Source organism: Gasterosteus aculeatus, chromosome 5, assembly GCF_964276395.1.
Source record: "Gasterosteus aculeatus chromosome 5, fGasAcu3.hap1.1, whole genome shotgun sequence".
NCBI lineage: Eukaryota > Metazoa > Chordata > Actinopteri > Perciformes > Gasterosteidae > Gasterosteus > Gasterosteus aculeatus.
In genome coordinates, this window is record NC_135692.1 from 5,232,084 (window position 1) to 5,249,793 (window position 17,710).

Sequence of the window (17,710 nt, forward strand, 5' to 3'; positions counted from 1 at the left end):
GCAACTTCAGGTAGCACACGTTGTCCACATTAGGCTGAACTGAGATTTACATTTCCACATCTCCACAAAGCATAATAAACAATCAGAAGGGGGCGTGTGCAGGCAGGTTAGCATCAGAGAGCAGAGCTCTTCACCTCACTGGGATTGGAGAGTCGCACTGTGTTCGGGTGAAGAGGGAGGACAAAGGGGCCGTGTGTGTGTCGGTGTGTTCAGAGAGGTGAAAATACACTCATTGATGACGCACATTAATACAGCTGTCAGTACCAAGTAGCACATTTACTCAAGTATTATGCTCGTGTACAATTTGAAGGTGCATGTACTCGACTACCTCTATCTGTTGCAACTTCTACATTTTGGAGGGACATATTGCATGTACCACTCCAATACATTTAAACAGCAAAAGTTATATCTACTGGTTAGTTTGCATTTTAAGATTTTTTTAATTCCAAGTAGAAATATTATGTATTTTACCAGATTACACTACCAAAAGTTTGTAAAGTATTTAAAATGACCTGCGACACTAAAAGGCCTAAAAAAAAGTCAAAAAAATCACAACATTGCCCTGAGTCACATCTTTCCTAATTCACTGTCTTTGGAGCAGTTCCCCACTTGTTGAGGACATCCCACATTTGGGCATTAGCGCTCTTATGTTTTATTCAGATGTGGGAGACTTTTTCGTCTTATTTTAGAAATGTCTCACACCATGGGTTTAAACTTTTGAAATAGGTGAAGTTTTGGAATGCAGAACCTTTGCTATAGTGAAAGGCCTCGCTGCTCCTCTGCCACTGGTTATATGCTGAAAATGTGTTGTGCGTTCTTTTGCAAAGTTAACAAAAATAGTAGGATACCAGTAAAACATTTAATCAAATGTTTGCCTCTGTATGATACCTTGAAAAAAATGTCCCAAATTGCACAAAAATCGCTGTTCACCGGGTCGCTGCTCTGCTGCTGGAAATCAAATGAGCGATATGAATCAGGAGCTGGTTTTAGACGCCAGCTGTTGCTCTGCAGCAGTCTGCTCGAGCTGGAGCTCCCTCTCCCCCCCTCCCCCCCACACGTCCACCCTCAGCCTTTGCCTACTCTCAGCAAGGGAAGGGGGAAAACTTTCCGTGTTCCTAGACTGCTGTCTCCCCCTATTGACCACAGGGGGTAACTGTATAGAGCCGGCATGGAGAGGGACATTTTAAAACAGAAGAAAATTAAATTAAATGTAGCAATATTAAGTGTTTTTGGCTGTTTATGATGCAGAATAACGAAAATTGCATTGGCTCTATGATATCGTTTTCTCTCGGGCTTAATTATACTTATCATGCTTTAGCAACTAATTTGTATTTCATTATTTCCCCTCGTAAAAACAAAAAAGTTGTTCCCTCTATAAAAGTAGAAGACGCATTAATTAATGTATTCCGTTCGTCTGATTAAATTGCAGTTGTAAAAATGTTTCACCATAAAGCGTTGTTATAATCTATTGGAAAATCAAGCCGGATTAAGCTCTATGCATACTGACTGGCTCGTGTGTGCGTGTGTGCGTGTTTTAGGGAAAGTGTGTGTTTTGTGTGCTGGTTAGTGGTGGGGGAAAAAGCGGTATCGAATTCCTTCAGTTTGGCGTCACGTTCTGTTATCCAATCAGATCTGGGCTTTCCTGTGCGGCATGGCAGCGGTCTTATAAAGATCCCATGCGTGAGGTTTGCAGTTCAAAGCACTCACACGTTCTGGGGATTGTACTTGGAGACCAGAGAGGAGCACTTTACCGTTTCATCCTACCGAGTTAAGAGTGAACTCTAACCAGCTGGCTTGTTCTTTTTGTTTTTACCCTTTTTAAGTGCGGGCCGGCTCGCAGAAAACCCACTCCTCCTCGGAGTCCATCGGACACCCGTGCGTAAAGACACTCTCGCTCCAAATCGGTTTTACGCACCGGAGCGAAAGATAACCAGTCGTCGTTTTTCGGTGCGGTTCTCTAAGTTAAAAGATCAAAGTTGTACAGGAAAAAGGTGGTCCATTTAGGGACGTTTTACCTCTCACGAGAGAGCAGTAGAAACTCCTTCGTTTCAAGCGTAATTTGGCACCACACAGTTTTTCGTATGAATCTCCTCGACCCTTACCTGAAGATGACGGAGGAACAAGACAAGTGTCTCTCCGACGCCCCGAGCCCGAGCATGTCCGAGGACTCCGCGGGATCTCCGTGCCCGTCCGGCTCGGGCTCCGACACAGAGAACACCCGGCCATCTGAGAACGGGCTACTCGGTCTAGATGGAGAGTTTAAGAAGGATGAGGACGATAAATTTCCCGCTTGCATCCGCGAGGCAGTGTCCCAGGTGCTCAAGGGCTACGACTGGACTCTTGTGCCTATGCCAGTGCGCGTTAACGGGTCCTCTAAGAACAAGCCTCACGTGAAAAGACCGATGAATGCTTTCATGGTGTGGGCTCAGGCTGCGCGCAGGAAGCTGGCTGATCAGTATCCTCACCTGCACAACGCAGAGCTCAGCAAAACTCTGGGGAAACTCTGGAGGTAAGTGTGCACGCTGCGCTATTCAGCTGTAACACACACATTACGATGGAAGGAGAGTTGTTGGTGTCTTATTATATCGACCTCCGTTGTATCTGCACACCAAATCGTCTGTATAATGTCGAGCAATGACACATAAAGTACAAGTAGATGGCAGTTTGTTTAATCCATGAATTCATATGTTGGTGCTTTTTACGCGCAGACTTCTGAATGAAGGGGAGAAGCGGCCGTTTGTGGAGGAAGCCGAACGGCTCCGGGTGCAGCACAAGAAGGACCACCCCGACTACAAATACCAGCCCCGGCGGAGGAAGTCCGTCAAGAACGGCCAGAGCGAGTCGGAGGACGGCAGTGAGCAGACGCACATTTCCCCCAATGCCATCTTCAAAGCTCTCCAGCAGGCGGACTCCCCAGCCTCCAGCATGGGAGAGGTGCACTCACCGGGTGAGCACTCAGGTGAGCAGGAATAGCGCGTTTTTAAATGCCTTGCTCCGTCTTTTCTCTAAAGGATATTTCCATATGTTTAAAAAAATCTTAAAAAGGTAAATAATGTATTATCATATCAGTTGCTTTAAAATGACTAAAACTGAATGAACATAGAGAGCAGTATCTAATGTGTCATGTTTCCTTCACTTTCAGGCTCCCAGGGCCCCCCTACTCCTCCCACCACCCCAAAGACTGATGTCAGCTCGGGCAAGATGGACCTAAAGCGAGAGGGTGGCATCCGCTCCCTGTCCGACGGCACCGGCGGCCGCCAGCTCAACATCGACTTCCGCGACGTGGACATCGGCGAGCTGAGCAGCGACGTCATCTCCCACATCGAGACCTTCGACGTCAACGAGTTCGACCAGTACCTTCCGCCCAACGGGCACCCCGGCTTAGCGGGCGCCGCCGGCGGCTCCGCGCCGGTCGCTTACACCGGCAGCTACAGCATCAGCGGCGGCAGCCCGGTGAGCCCGCAGGCGGGGGCCGCCGCGGCTTGGCTGGCGAAAAGCCAAAACCAGCAGGGACAGCAGCAGCATACTCTGACCCCACTGGGGGGAGGGGGCGCCGAGCACCGGACCCAGATAAAGACTGAGCAGCTGAGCCCGAGCCACTACACCGAGCAGCAGGGTTCCCCGCAACACGTCGCCTACAACAGCCCCTTCAACCTGCAGCACTACAGCCCCCCCTCCTCCGCCTACCCGGCCGCCATCTCCAGAGCGCAGCAGTACGACTACTCCGACCACCAAGGGGGCGGGGCCGCCGGCTACTACAGCCACGCGGGGGCGGGGCAAGGCTCAGGGCTGTACTCGACTTTCAGCTACATGAGTAGCCCCAGCCAGAGGCCCATGTACACGCCGATAGCCGACACCACGGGGGTCCCGTCCATCCCGCAGAGCAGCCCGCAGCACTGGGAGCAGGCTCCGGTCTACACCCAACTCACCAGGCCCTGAGAGCCACGGAGACCACCACGCAGATCTGACAAGCAGAACACTTTACTGCGGGGGTCTGCTCCATGAATCAAATCAGACACTTGAATGAAGAAGAGGAGGGCTTGTGATTGGCTCACGTCGTGCCTTGCTATTCTATCTTAATAGGAACTTTTATATATATATATATATAAATATATATTTTTAGAGAGATGGAGAAACTTAGGAAAATCCTCTGTGAGGACTTAATGATTGTTGATATTGCAGTAGGTACTGCGTCTTGATATATTTTTGGTTTGATTTCTTCACACGCCGGCAGTAACCAATGGGGAGGATGGGGGGTTCCTGGCTAATTATTTCTACATGTAAATATACGACGAAAAAAAGCTTTATATGTCACACGGCTCAGCAGCTCACCACTCATGGTAGCGCGCATTCAGATGTTTGTTTGATTTCGATGTGTTGCTTCTTTCCGCTCTTCCCTGGGGAGGGGTGTAGGGTGGGTGCAGCTCTTTCCACCATCAGTGCCTTCGAGTTTTACACTTTCTTTGTATGCCTGAGTGTGTTCGCGCACAGCTGAGATTACACTTACCGTCCAGCCTGCTACAGGAAGTCACCTTTGACCCCCCCCCCTCCCTGCAGACTACCACCATGGTGGTGTCCAAAACATTCCCTTCATCCTTAAACCCAGTTTAAAACTTTATTTATTTATTAGCTTTAATTTTATTTCAAAGTAATTATTATTTTGCATACTATTATTATAACTAATGTCCTCTTTGCAAATGTAGATGGCATATAATTTCCCCCTTTTTTCCAATTTTGAATTCCCACCCAGGAGGTACTGAGACTAAATGGTACACGCTGTAATCGTCTTTTTCTGTTTATTTATGTTATCTAAATGTATTTGCCTTTTTCCTGAGGGTCTGGGTGGGATTATCTAACGATTTGTGTACGGATTACTTGTTATTTGTGAATTATCTATGAGTTGGACTTTTACTATGGCTGATGGAACTGGAAAATCTCAGTTACAAGCTTTATACACTTTTTCTGTTTCTTGTTCTTTTGTTTGTGCGATCACCAGAGGGACCTTTTGCTCTCAAAGTTCTATTTCCTTTTTGTTCACAGTACTTTCCCTTTTTCTGTGATCTTGCCTTGTATTTGTACGGTCTTTAAAGAATCTTTTGTATATGTATTTGCAATAAAAAAGAGAAAATGCTATCAAAAACAAAGGAAAATTGTTACTGTACTGTTTTACGAAAAGCTCCGGCCAGTAGCGTATTCATTTACACAGCAAACAAATTTGGAATATCTCCTACTGACTAAGCAAAGCAAACAAAAACGTAAAGAGACTTCTTCAGAGCATTGTGTACTAATGGAGAAAGCAGTCATGTCATCAGTTATAAAAAAAAGCTGACGGCTTTCATAAGACTTACACCTTTACATCTATGAGAGTTCTAATAAACCATGATCCTCTAAAATAAATGTCAGTGAGTTTAGCAGTGATGAAGTAATATAAAGTATTAATTCATAATAGTTTATGATATATTGTTATAAAGCATTATGCCTAGAATTAAACTTAGTTCCATTCATTCAATCATACAGCCCAAATTTGCACCAGAGGGCTTTAGAATCTGTACATATGTAAAATTCTGTCCTGGATCCTCAGATTGGCTGATTATGATTGCTTATAACTAAAATCATACAGATCTATGAAGATTATATAATACATTAGTATAAACGTTTAGAAAGTGCTTAAATTAAGGTCTTCACATTTTTGTTTTGTATTTATTATCTCACTGTTATCTACCTAATCATTGTGCTTATACACCTTGTGGCCAGATGGAAGCATTTTCTAGTTGAAATCCTCAAGTTGAGTTTATAAAACTTTATGGCTGAAAAACCTGAAACCAGTCAATGTTTCCCTTTAGTTTTCTTTTCAGAACTTGCAAAAGGTTACCCCAAAGCATTCACAATTCGTGAAGTACGGCTAGTACTAGATTTGGGGTTAAAAAATGGGGGGTCATTGTTGACCCTTAGTTTTTGTGTTTTATACTCCTGTTCTAAGAGGCGAGCGCCAAGAAACAGGACACATTTTTGTTTTCCCAGAAGAATTGTTATTTTTTCCCCCTTTGCTTTTATTTTCTCCTTCCCTCTCTCCCCAGCTGGTTGCAGCAGGGGGTTTGTGAGGCTCTGGGGGACCTGGAGGGGAGTGCGGGGGGTGCCAGTGATATAGAAAGTAAACTGTAAAACTGAAATAAATCAGAATTTAAGAGAGCATAGATAAAACAAAAACCTTGTGTGGGAGGAAGAGATTAAAATAAACAGTAGCATAGTATGTTGGATGGGAACCTTGCATCGAATGCAAGTGAGTGATGTCCAGTACAAAATCCTCACAACTCACAACTCATTTTACCATTATGCTTTAGCTTCAGATAAACTGTTAACCAATAATAGTTCCTGAATACTCTGGTTAGCTTGTTTTTACTAGTTTCCAAAAGTCAACACGTATCATTTTTTCTCCCCTCTGTTTTAAATGAATTCCAATGTTCTCAAACAAAATATGTTAAGATATGGTTCTACAGTTTCATTAAATTTGTTATGGATCAAACTTTTCCATTGAAACCAAAATGAACCATTTTGTTAAATAGTTTAAATCTAAACAAGGCATGGGAAGATGTTGTAATTTGAGTAAGCTTTGATTTAACGTCCCTATAACCCAGGGGTGGGCAAACCTTTTGGCTCAGGGGCCACATTGACTTTTAAAATTTGACAGACGGGCCGGCCGGTATCAGATGGATAGAGAGTGTTTATGTCAACCAATATAAATTATAAGTAAAAGCCAATAACTAAAAAGTAAAGTGAACTTACATTTTTACTTTGCATTGCATTTCAGTGGGAACAGTGTTGTTGGTCCCCCTTTTTTGCCAGTACGTGATAGTTTGGTGTCAACTTTGTTGTGGCAATTCTCAGGACAGATCTGAGGTGTTCATCCGTTAACTGGGATCTGTGGCGTGATTTGTTGGTTTTCATTACGCTGAACGTCTGCTCAACCACCTAAGTAGAGCCAAACAAAACCAGCATCCACTGTTTGCAAACTTGGCTTCGCTTAGTGAAGCATAGAATTCAGCCAGGTTAAGACGGCGTCACATTGAAGATCAATGAGTTCCAATTCCAAGTCAACTTGGCTTTGAAGGCTCTCGTTTGTGTACATTTTCATGCACAAACTGATCTTTTCCTTGTAGCTTCATGTTCAGCTCATTCATGTGTGTCAGTATGTCTGCAGCAAAAGCAAAATCACAAAGCCAATCTGTGTCGCTCAGCTTTGGAAAACCTGAGCGCGCAGGGCGGCGCGGTCCTGTGGGTCTGATGTGTGTTCGTTTTTACTCAAGTCGGGAAGGGAGAAGTGTTACAGCGGTCGTTACTATAATGTCTAATTCATACTCGACGGGCCGGATCAAAACGCCCAACGGGCCGTAGTTTGCCCACCCTTGCTATAATCTTACCCAGACACGCTACCTATCATCGGCCTAAAGCGTGGCGTTTAAGGCATTGAGCATGTGGTGTCTTGGATCTAATTTTCCTTGGTGATTACTAAAACTTTAGTTTAATTGATACATTTCAAAGAATCTAAATGTCACACTCGAGAGACGTTCAATGCTTTCGAAGGAGATTTTATTGCATAGTTTGAAGCCCAAAATCCCAGATCTCAGATTTTCACAAGAGGGTGATATCTTATTTTGAATTTTAGAACCAGTGTCCCAAATGTGTCTACAGCATCGATGGTGATTTTGGCAATCGTGTAACAAGTGAGTACAATTAGCGTATGGCTAATTCACCGTGAGTCCTTTTACCGGCTATTTTAATAATCAAAACACTTCCACAAAATCAAAAGGTGAGTAGTTACAGTTTAGAAATACTACCATTAAATCAGCTAAAATTATCATATCATAAATTATCAATATTTTTAATGGAACTTTTAATAAAAACTGCGCAATTTAGGAAACAGAGACGTTAGTTACTGATTGATAAAAAATAGTTTATAGTTTAATCACTTCAACCTTAAATGAAGTAATGATTAAAGGGGTGGTGGCGGACGTGGGTTGGCTCGGCTGGAGAGGGCGTAGATTGTGGGGTGGGTATGGGATCGGTGCCAGGTGAAGGTGTAATTGGCCTCAGCTGCATTCGATTGAATGAATTGTTTGTCTCCATGTTACATAAGGAGTAGGTGCGATGCGGCAGCGGGAGGAGAGAGGTCTGACGAAGAGTCCTGACGCCGAAAGTACAATCACTGCTGGCAATTCACAAATCAAGTTGATTATCAAACAGCAACTTGTGGTGAACATCGTCTGCATGAACCACAACGGAACCCCCCAGTAACCAGACACCTTACAAGTGGAAGTACATATTTACAAGGCTCCTACGGAGTGCAGAGAAACAGTGATTCCACTGGCTCGGTAACTCAGGGTGCATCCGTATGAGGGCAAACGTCTGGGCGTTGTAAGATTCACACGTTACGGAACAGTGTCAAGGAGCATCCAATGCAGTTATCACAACTAAAATGAACAAGTACGAGAGACAACACCAACACACAACTCCCCATGTCCTTCCTAGCTTCAGGAATGATAAGATATTGAACATCTGAATGGGCACAAGCTGCTCCACACCAGAGCCCGCCCCTCAGGTCCTCGCCATCTGACAAAAGGTCAAGTGAGGGAAACGCTGAGTGGTGTCACGCTGCCGGGGGACCAAACACTGTTTTTCCTATGATGTGGATTATGTGTTAGGCAACGCAATGTTTTCATACTCTTTGGAGGTGGCTTTTAAGCACTCTATTCACGAAGGGTTGAGTCGTCCAACAAGGGAGACGGAGATGCAGCCAAGACTCACTTTGTCCCTCATGACTGCTGATGGCAATGACAGCTATGTCCACATGACAACTCATTTAGGACATAAAAAAGGGTTTGGGGTCATCACAGCGGTCGGATGTTAAAGGCAGGGTAGTCAGTCCAGAGCATTCTGATATCTCGTTCCCACTTGTTTGCCAACACATTGACAGAATGTGGTGGATAAATGTTTGTTATCTTTTGGCTCGCGATGAAAAATGTAAAAGAAAGAAAAATATAGTTTGCTGACTGCAAGAACACGGAAGTATCAATTCGTCTCTGGGAAGTACAAACTGTGTCACTCAGAAAGGTGTGATTTCACACAGTTGGCAACCTTTACGTGCAACAAAAGGAAAGGAAAGGAAGTTTCAGTGTTCGGGCTCTGATCTAAATATGTGTGATTGTACTCTCAGTTAATTTGGTTATTGCATATTGGTTGATCCCAAAAACTAAATCCCAAATGGGTATTCAGATGGCGACTGTGGGTGAGTGGGGAGCACGGTCGTCCTCCAATCAGAGGGTTGTGGGTTTGATCCCAGGCCTGGCTAACCCGCATGTCGTTGTGTCCTTGGGCAAGACACTTAACCCAACATTGCTCCTGTAGCTGCGACTACAGTGTGTGAATGTTAGTTACTGATGGCAGGTGTCACTGTGTATGGTTCTCCTGTCATCAGTGTATGAATGGGTGTGAATGGGTGAATGATGTCATGTAGTGTTAAAGCGCTTTGAGTGGTCAGAAGACTAGAAAAGCGCTATACAAGTACAGGCCATTTACCATTTACCATTAGATCTTACACGTCAGTTAAAGTCACAATACAGTGAAGGAATAACAAGTTAAAGACTTCTCTTTTTCATGTACCAGTACCAATCCAGTCCCTCTCTACAAAATCGTACCCTGTGCAGTTTAAGATTCCGATGGCCTCCGATACCAAATGAAAAAGAAAGGAGATTTATTGGGTTATTTATTGGAATAAACAAGAAAGGGAAATACACATAGCACAATATTAAAAAGGTGAGGAGTTGGTTGGCTGACTGTGGTCAGGAGCTAGTAGCACACGGTCTCATCTGAAAAAACCATCAGTCTCCGCAGCGCTCGTATGACAGGGGAAGCAGTCGAGACAAGCACAAGACGCAGGACATGTTTTATATAGATGTGCTCCATAGCGGGCAGACAAGTCACGTCACATCAGAGGCATGAGCACCGCCTCGGCCAAACACGCGGTGATCCCAACGAGTTCTAAGAGAAAGCGAGCAAGCAAGAGTGAGCCGCAAAGCCCACAAAATCCTTGTGACGATGCAGATGAGATCCTAACGGTTATGCACCAGACTTCATGAACTAAAACAGCAATCCCAGACCTAGAAGAGATCTAATGGGTTCTTCTTTGGCCCGTGCTGTAGCTTCCTAATGAGTTTCAAGAAAGTCCGGCCAGAAGTAGAAACAAACTGAGACAATAACTTCCTTCAGAAAGGTGATTAAAATGATTGCATCAAAAGTAATGGGAGGTTGAAGATTTGAATCAAGAACAGTCTGTACATGGTTACCCATACAAATCCATCCAGAAGTATCCTCTTGCCTTTCCCAATCGTCTTTAAATCATTTTTATACTCCTTTGGAAAAAAACATCTATTGAGAAAGAAGTATTGCCCCCTGGATGGTGTTTCTTTGTTTTATTGAAGACATCTGCCAAGCAGAGTTAGCTCAATTTGAATAAATGTTCACTGTCAACGCATGTTATTAGTTTTCCCGACAATATTAGTTACTGGTCAATTTGTTATGATTTCAAAAAACAGTTTTTAGAATATTGAACTAAACAAAGGGTTTGCGAATGAATCAATTGAGTCAAACTAATTTCAACAGAGAGGGTTAGCATGTCTCTGTCAGGTAAGTGATCAAATTATATGTGTAAGTTAGCTAAGCAAAAACAGAAATGAAAGGATATAATACTTAAAATACATATGGAGGTAAATATGTAATCATATTAAAACAGTCCTAAATTGAAAGCTCCAGACAGGAAGGCGGCCTGAGCCTGGAACCGCCTCCCCCTGGGTCACATTGCATAGATCCAATTTACATCACGGCAAACTCCAAATGAACAATGTTGAGCACGGGTGACAAAGCAGCTCCGCTGGATTTGACTCAGAACTAATCACACAGGCATGTTAGCTTGACGTCAGAGGCTCTGAGTGACAGCACACGATACCCTATCAGACGGGTATTCCGCTTATTCACTTGATACGGCTGACAATTAAGGGACCACACCATTGTTGAGTAGTGTGAGGCTTTGGAGGGACGGAGCATGACGGACGCATGGGGAAACTTGGAGGCATGGGGATTTGATAGGGTTGGGAAAAAATGTTTATATCATCAATCATTGAGGTCACAAAAGCAGCAATAATGTAGTGTGACTATTCTGTATAGTCCTGAAAACGACTGCGGGCTATTTAGATAGAGCTCACAAAGAAAAATACCAATAATTTGGAAAGAGACCCAATACTCAAATAAAGAACTGCTAAAACCCTATATGTTTAAGAACTCTTGCGAAGTAATTTAGTGGGTACTCGCTCAGTCTGTTTAGCAGGGACTTGCATAAAAGTAGCAGGCGTGTGGGCGTCCTGGGCGTGTGGGCAGTTTTTCCAGGAGAGAAAACCCCCGAAAAACAATTAATATTCTAAACTAACTTTGAGAATCTGCCCCCTGGTGAACCCATTGGGTGGTCTTTTCAAATGCAAAACTTCCACACAAAGACAGAACGAGAGTTAGAAGAGACCAAGAAAACTAGACAGATGGAGAAAGACAATGAGAGGGAGAGAGAATATATTGACTAACAACTCTGAAAAATGAAGAACGGCCGAAGAATGCGGGTATAAAGAGATAAACAAGCAGAAAAAAAGGATCGCTGAACTGAGAAATCTTACTGTGCTTTAATTGCTGGGGCTTTAAGCTCTAATGTTGTATGTGTGTGTTCAAAAAACAAAAGTACTATGTGAGGTACTGTAGCTGTTTTGTGGTGTTTTTCTTTTTTCTTGCTCACAGGCAAGAAGCCGTTGCAAATTTATGGCTTTAATTGCATTGCCCTTGCCATCCAGCCCTATGGGCAAATGAAAAACACTTTGTGAGCCTCATTCTGAAAAATCCACTCATTGTTAAAAAGTGTTGAGGAACATCGTTTTGTTTGCCTTCTTTAGCTGCGGGGCAACAAAACAAAGTGTAAAAGTTGGCTGTATTGTGCTCTAAGTCTGCTTTTATTGACCGTTTTTACTCAAAACACACGTAGTACATAACCACATGGCTACACATGAGCCTTCTTGGTGATGGAGCTGATGTTCAGCTCTCAATAGAGGTCCTGGGTTATGATTGAGCCCAGGAAACGGAAGGAATCCACATTGGTGACGGGAGAGTCACCAAGGATGATGGGGGAATGTGGGACTCTGTACTTCCAGAAGTCCACAATCATCTCCACTGTCTTTAGAGCGTTGAGCTCCAGGTTGTTCTGGCTGCATCACGACACCATATGTACAGTATGTCCATATTTCCTTACTTTTCTCATGCCGGTCAGTAAGCACACGCAACAAAGGTCAGAATCAACATTAAGATACACATTGCGATGTATACTCTAAACACTACTGAATATATTAATGATAGTTAGGAATTGCCTAATTGCACCAAAAGATGAATATGCCACATTTCTTGAAGACATAATGAAGTTCAATGCCATCAGCATTAATATCAACATTACAGGCTAACAATAGTGGAGACACAACAACCCAACAATGTAGATACAAAACGTTATCTGCATTTAAAACGTTAAAATGGTGAATAACGAAATGTGTATTATGTTCACGTTATCTGCTGCCCCAATTAAGAAACCTATTAAACATACAAACTAAGGAATAAGCGAACACTATTATAAAAGGCTCTTCCACTGGCTGCATACTGGCTCTTGCTGAGTGAACATGTGGGACACTTTTCATTCACTTGGCTGAATCTTCAAAACCAGCAACCTCCGCTTGATCCCAGGCCTGAAAACTCCTGCAACTTCCCTCCATGTTTTGAAAATGCAAACTTCAATGATTGATTTAAATCGACGGGAAACAAATGAGTTACTATTTTATGATATATTAATAGAAATGTTATAAGGCGACAAGTCTAGTTTTAGCATTTGGGACAATCTGCGACGTCCCTTCTCTTTTGAGTTTGAACCGTTGGTGAGACAAAACAAGCTCTTTGAAGATTCAGTCAAAGTTCATTATTAGACCCTGCATTGATGATTCCCCGTGGAGTTTAAGACCTGAAGCAGCGCTTTGGAGCCGCTCTACTACGAGTGGGTCCTGGTATTGTTTACATTGTGCGTGCACACGAGGACGCACTTGAGGCCCATGTTTTTATTTGTAAGAGGAATAATGTGTTATTTCTTCTTTCAAAACTTGCACAGTCAAGCTTTAATATGACTTTGTGATGGGCAGCCAGGAGTTTAACAAAGTTCATACTTCAAACAGAAAAGCCAAGAAAGACATTCAGTCCACAGAAGCTACTTAAGATGTATTTGCAGCAAGATTTATTGTGGATTCTCCCTTTCCGCACTATACACGCTGCTGTTGAAGTATGAACTATCTCTGTTGCTCATGTTGGCTTTACACATCTAAAGATTTCAAACAAGGTGAGCAAACTATGACAGCTGTATTCTTAATATCCTGTTAATGGCATTTAATGTGCATTTTTTTTACCTTGATAGTTAAGGAATGGTCAATATTATTTACTATATATTGTAAATAAATGGAGTAGCAAAAATGACAAAACGAGAAAAAAAGATTAAAACCTCCAACAGTTGTTGCTGTATAAAGACATTTCTTCCTTTTTTTAAATACATTTTTTTTAATCTCCGGGGCTTAACCTCCCTCCATCTGTCTCTCAACTTTGTCTCGCTATATCTTCCATCGCTATCTGCTTTTTTACTCCCACTAATAATTTCCCTTTCCAGTCACAGCTCACAGCTCACAGCCACACACACACACACACACACACACAAACCATGATCCCTGCCAAGGAACACGAACGAGAACACACACACGAATCTGCCAGTCCGCTGTAATAGATAGGCAGGGCCGTGGATGGTGACACCGCGTATCCATCACTGTGGCTTATCTGTCGACTCGAGTTGTGCGGGGGGGTCAACACAACACAGCCAGATGTGGAGGTGGCCGTGAGGGAGGGTGATCTCTGATACTCTGCAAACAGCCTGGTGCACTACAATACACAGGGAGGGCGAGTGAGTAAAGGGAGAGTACCGGCTGCTGCGCACTGACAAATACACAAGTTAGCAGGAGAAAGACAGTGCTGCAAAGGTGTGGCAAAACAGTGTGGCCGGCTGATTTAATCAAAGACAATGAAGCATCTCCCCACTTTGAAAGTATGGTTCTTTAGGTAGATATCTTAGTTTTAGAAGAAATAAAATAAGCATGAGATGATTGATTTGTGAGTTCAGCCCACAGCTGGGGTCTGATTAGCCTAGCTTAGCATGGAGACTAATGATAGTTGGCTATGTCCACAGCTCAAAATGAAACCTCCCAAAATGTTGGAAGTGTTCTTTGCGATGGGGTTGTGTGAGATGCTTATCTGTAGTGAGTGTATTACCTACTTCCTGTCTGAAGTTGCAGACAGGAGTTACTGCAAAGCATTAAACTGTTGCAGACGTGGGATAAAAGCAAAACGTATTCAAGCCACCTGAAAATAATTTTCATAATTTCAGTTTTTACAATATTTCCACACTTATCGTTCCATCTAGAGGCGTACATAACGACTTCAGTTCCCCTTTCACATAGGTAGACTTCAAAGCAGTCTAAAAACAAGGTGAACCAGGAAAAAGGGTGTTTATAAAGATATCTAATACACACACCACGGATAAGTATTCAATCCCAATTCAAAGTACCCAAGCTGTTTTTTAAGTGAACGCTTCTCACTTGCTGCAGAAAAAAAGACATCGTACAGAGAGAGTTAAATCTTTGACAACAACTCCTCATCACATCTGTGCATCTCTCCCGATTGAAGGGACAAACCCATGACATTGTCTCCCTTAAGTACTGCTCTAAAACTACATTCATTTAGGTTTTGTGTTCTCAGCAACGATTCAGCAGCAACAATTCAAAAAGATGCAACCACAAGTGACATCATCATCATCGTTAAGTCGATATGGTGAGCATCTTGCACTAAACGTCGGACAGCCAGCTGCTATCTCCGTATGCCTGCTAATTGGTTGTGGCTATTAGAATGACCCTGTAGAATACTGCAGGACGAAGTACAGAGTGGGCTGTTAATTCTCCACACATTTGCCACCACAAGTAACCGCTTTCACACAATATGTAGCGATGAGCTCCACCGTCAGCATGAAAGAGTCAGAGTTGATTCAAGGACTCAGACGGGAACGAGAGGGAGCGACGGCCGGGAAGAGTCATACTCCTCACGTAAATGTCTTCATGCATTTAGGACACGTGCACGTCTGTTTGACAAGGAGATAACCTGTATGATGTCATTAGCAGTATCTGGCAGCACTCAGTGGTTTTCTGTCTCTGTCACACACACACAGACCAAACCCCACAGCTTTATCACCTTCAAAAAGGGCTTACCACTAATCGCAAAGTCATGATTTACAGCAATGGAACACCCTGCAGCACTCTCACACACATATACACATTTTCTGATTAACTAAACACATGTCAAAGAGACTTGTGATACTGGGAACAAAGCCAGATATTCTACAGATGACAAGAATGAGACTCGTCTGAGTTGACATTGAGACAGAGTAGGGTTTGCAGCAAAAAAACAAAAAATTAATCAATTAAAATTCAAAGGATTGGATCTTTTCTCAAAGACACTGTAGATTCAACAGAACTAAAGGACATGCACTAGATACCTGTGGTATATTGCAACCTTTTACCTTCACATTGAAAAAGGGATATGGTTGATGATAACAGCTAACTTGTTGAGGTCTCATGAACACACATTTAAGGAGTACCTACTCCACAAACTGAATATAGACAACCCATGTCTATTATTATCTATTAATCTATTATTATGCTGCGTGATGCAGCAAGCCATCCAGATTTGACTTTCGTGTGTCACATGCCCGTTGGTATAGATTATACCCATACACGGGTATCTCCAGCCACAGCTTAAAAACTATACCTTTGCAAAGGTGAGAAATATTTTTCAAAGCAGACTGGGCCTTTCATAGGAGGGGCCCTTCCAGAGACATTAGCTAAATGGGAGCAAGGCATTAAGACAGGCAAAAGAAAAAAAAAGTTTGAACATAACAACCATATTTGTCACGATCAGGTAGGCAGAGGCAGGACTCAAGCACAGAGTTGTTGACAACAAAAAGTAATTTAAAAAAATCCAAAATCCAAAAACACAAGGGGGGAAAAACGCAGACACGGAAAAACACGGACCAGGACCAGGACCTTACACCGTGACAATATTAGTGCCTGCAGCAGGTTGCTAAAACAATTCTAGCTAACTATCCGGAAAGATTTTCATTAGTTTAAGAAATTTGAATGAATACAGTGTAGTCCGCATGTGCTTCTTCTTCTTTTGCGTGTTCTTGTTTTTAAAGATTTTCCAACTTTTAGAGCTCATGCTCCATAACCCTTATCCAACTGGATAGCATCTTATGTTTAACCTCCCCGACTTGGTCCTTGTCTTTATTAAACTCAGTATTTTAATTTGATTTTTTTTATATATACATATATTATTCTTTCCAAAGCTCCCTCAGGAGAACAAGAACACATCATATCAACTGGTTTAACATGATGACCAGTAGCCTCTATTATGAGTTGAGGGGGCCTCATGTGTAAAGAAATACGGAATGCCCCTTTTAAACTTAAAAAAAACAATGGTATGTTTTTCTCTCCAACTTCATGTGCAGCAATACTATAAAATATCTTATTCACAATCCAGAAGGCTGATTATATTTCTATGTCCTCAGTCGACACTGAGGACCGGGACAAACACAGTGTTTGATTTCTACAGTTAGTTCAGAGATTCTACAGATGCAGTAGAACATATCCTCATAACCCTTCATCACGGTAACGAATAGGCCGTCTTGGGGAAAAGGAGCATTCCTGCAGCCTGACTCCCGTGTCTCATTTTCAGTAATAGGACATTGCGCTGGAGGGATTCTGGCTCAGAGGAAACAACGAGCTCATATCGCAGATAAAACAACTCAAAGAGAGGGATGGAAGAACGCAAAGGAGGGGGAAGTGAAGAGGAAGAAAGGCAATGAGAATAACAAGAACATGACATAGATGTTTTGCCAAAGCAGTAGTCACTCTTTGTCGGTTTTACGATGAGAGATGAGGTCCTAGAACTGTGAATTTCCAGTCATGTAGTGAGAGAGGTGGGACGAACACGAAGTGTTTTTGCAAGCAGATGCTATAGACACACCAGACACACACCTTTCATCATGTTGCATCATCTTATAATGCCCAGTAAAGCTCTGCTATGAATCATTACTAATGGCAGCCAACCATTTGGAGGTTAATTCTGTTTTCTTTAGAAACAGACTACGACTTCGAATGGATGTCCCTGATGAGTGTAATTTACTCTCTCAAGTGCTTGGAACGATGAAGATGCACTCTGTTGCCACTCCAACCACCAAAACACAAAACACACAGCCAACGCAAACATTGCGGGGGAGAAAAATGGTTTAATACAACTGACCACGGATTTCAACAGACATCAAACAGATGGAATACACACCAAACATTTTTTACACATCTAGCAAGCATTGTGTGACTTTCTTCAGTCAGGTGTGCTGCTTCATTTTCCTCTACCTTCAGTTCTTCCTCGTCTTCTCCTTTTTGAGACTCTGTCAAAGCTGCTTTAAATGTTCAGCATGACCATGTCAGAAACGGTTCCT

At 42.8% G+C, this 17,710-nt stretch overlaps 1 protein-coding gene across 2 annotated transcripts; it reads left to right on the forward strand.

Moving 5' to 3' along the window:
• The first annotated feature begins 1,674 nt into the window (after positions 1 to 1,674).
• On the forward strand, positions 1,675 to 5,144 carry LOC120819579 (transcription factor Sox-9-B). 2 transcript variants are annotated; one of them, XM_040177121.2, is made up of 3 exons: positions 1,675 to 2,509; positions 2,709 to 2,959; positions 3,143 to 5,144. In XM_040177121.2, the coding sequence occupies exons 1-3, from the start codon at positions 2,082 to 2,084 to the stop codon at positions 3,937 to 3,939; spliced, it is 1,476 nt and encodes a 491-aa protein (XP_040033055.1). In that variant the 5' UTR covers positions 1,675 to 2,081; the 3' UTR covers positions 3,940 to 5,144. The 2 variants fall into 2 exon arrangements, with proteins under 2 accessions (XP_040033055.1, XP_040033056.1); XM_040177122.2 differs by having other exon boundaries at positions 1,698 to 2,509; positions 2,709 to 2,947.
• Positions 5,145 to 17,710: the final 12,566 nt, after the last annotated feature.

What these genes read in the sequence shown, in the direction of transcription:
- LOC120819579 (XM_040177121.2), top strand. Translation starts at nt 2,082, where the DNA reads ATGAATCTCCTCGACCCTTACCTGAAGATGACGGAGGAACAAGACAAG. An exon ending in ACTCTGGGGAAACTCTGGAG is followed by an intron (nt 2,510 to 2,708) that starts GTAAGTGTGCAC and finishes TTTTACGCGCAG; the next exon opens with ACTTCTGAATGAAGGGGAGA. An exon ending in CTCACCGGGTGAGCACTCAG is followed by an intron (nt 2,960 to 3,142) that starts GTGAGCAGGAAT and finishes CTTCACTTTCAG; the next exon opens with GCTCCCAGGGCCCCCCTACT.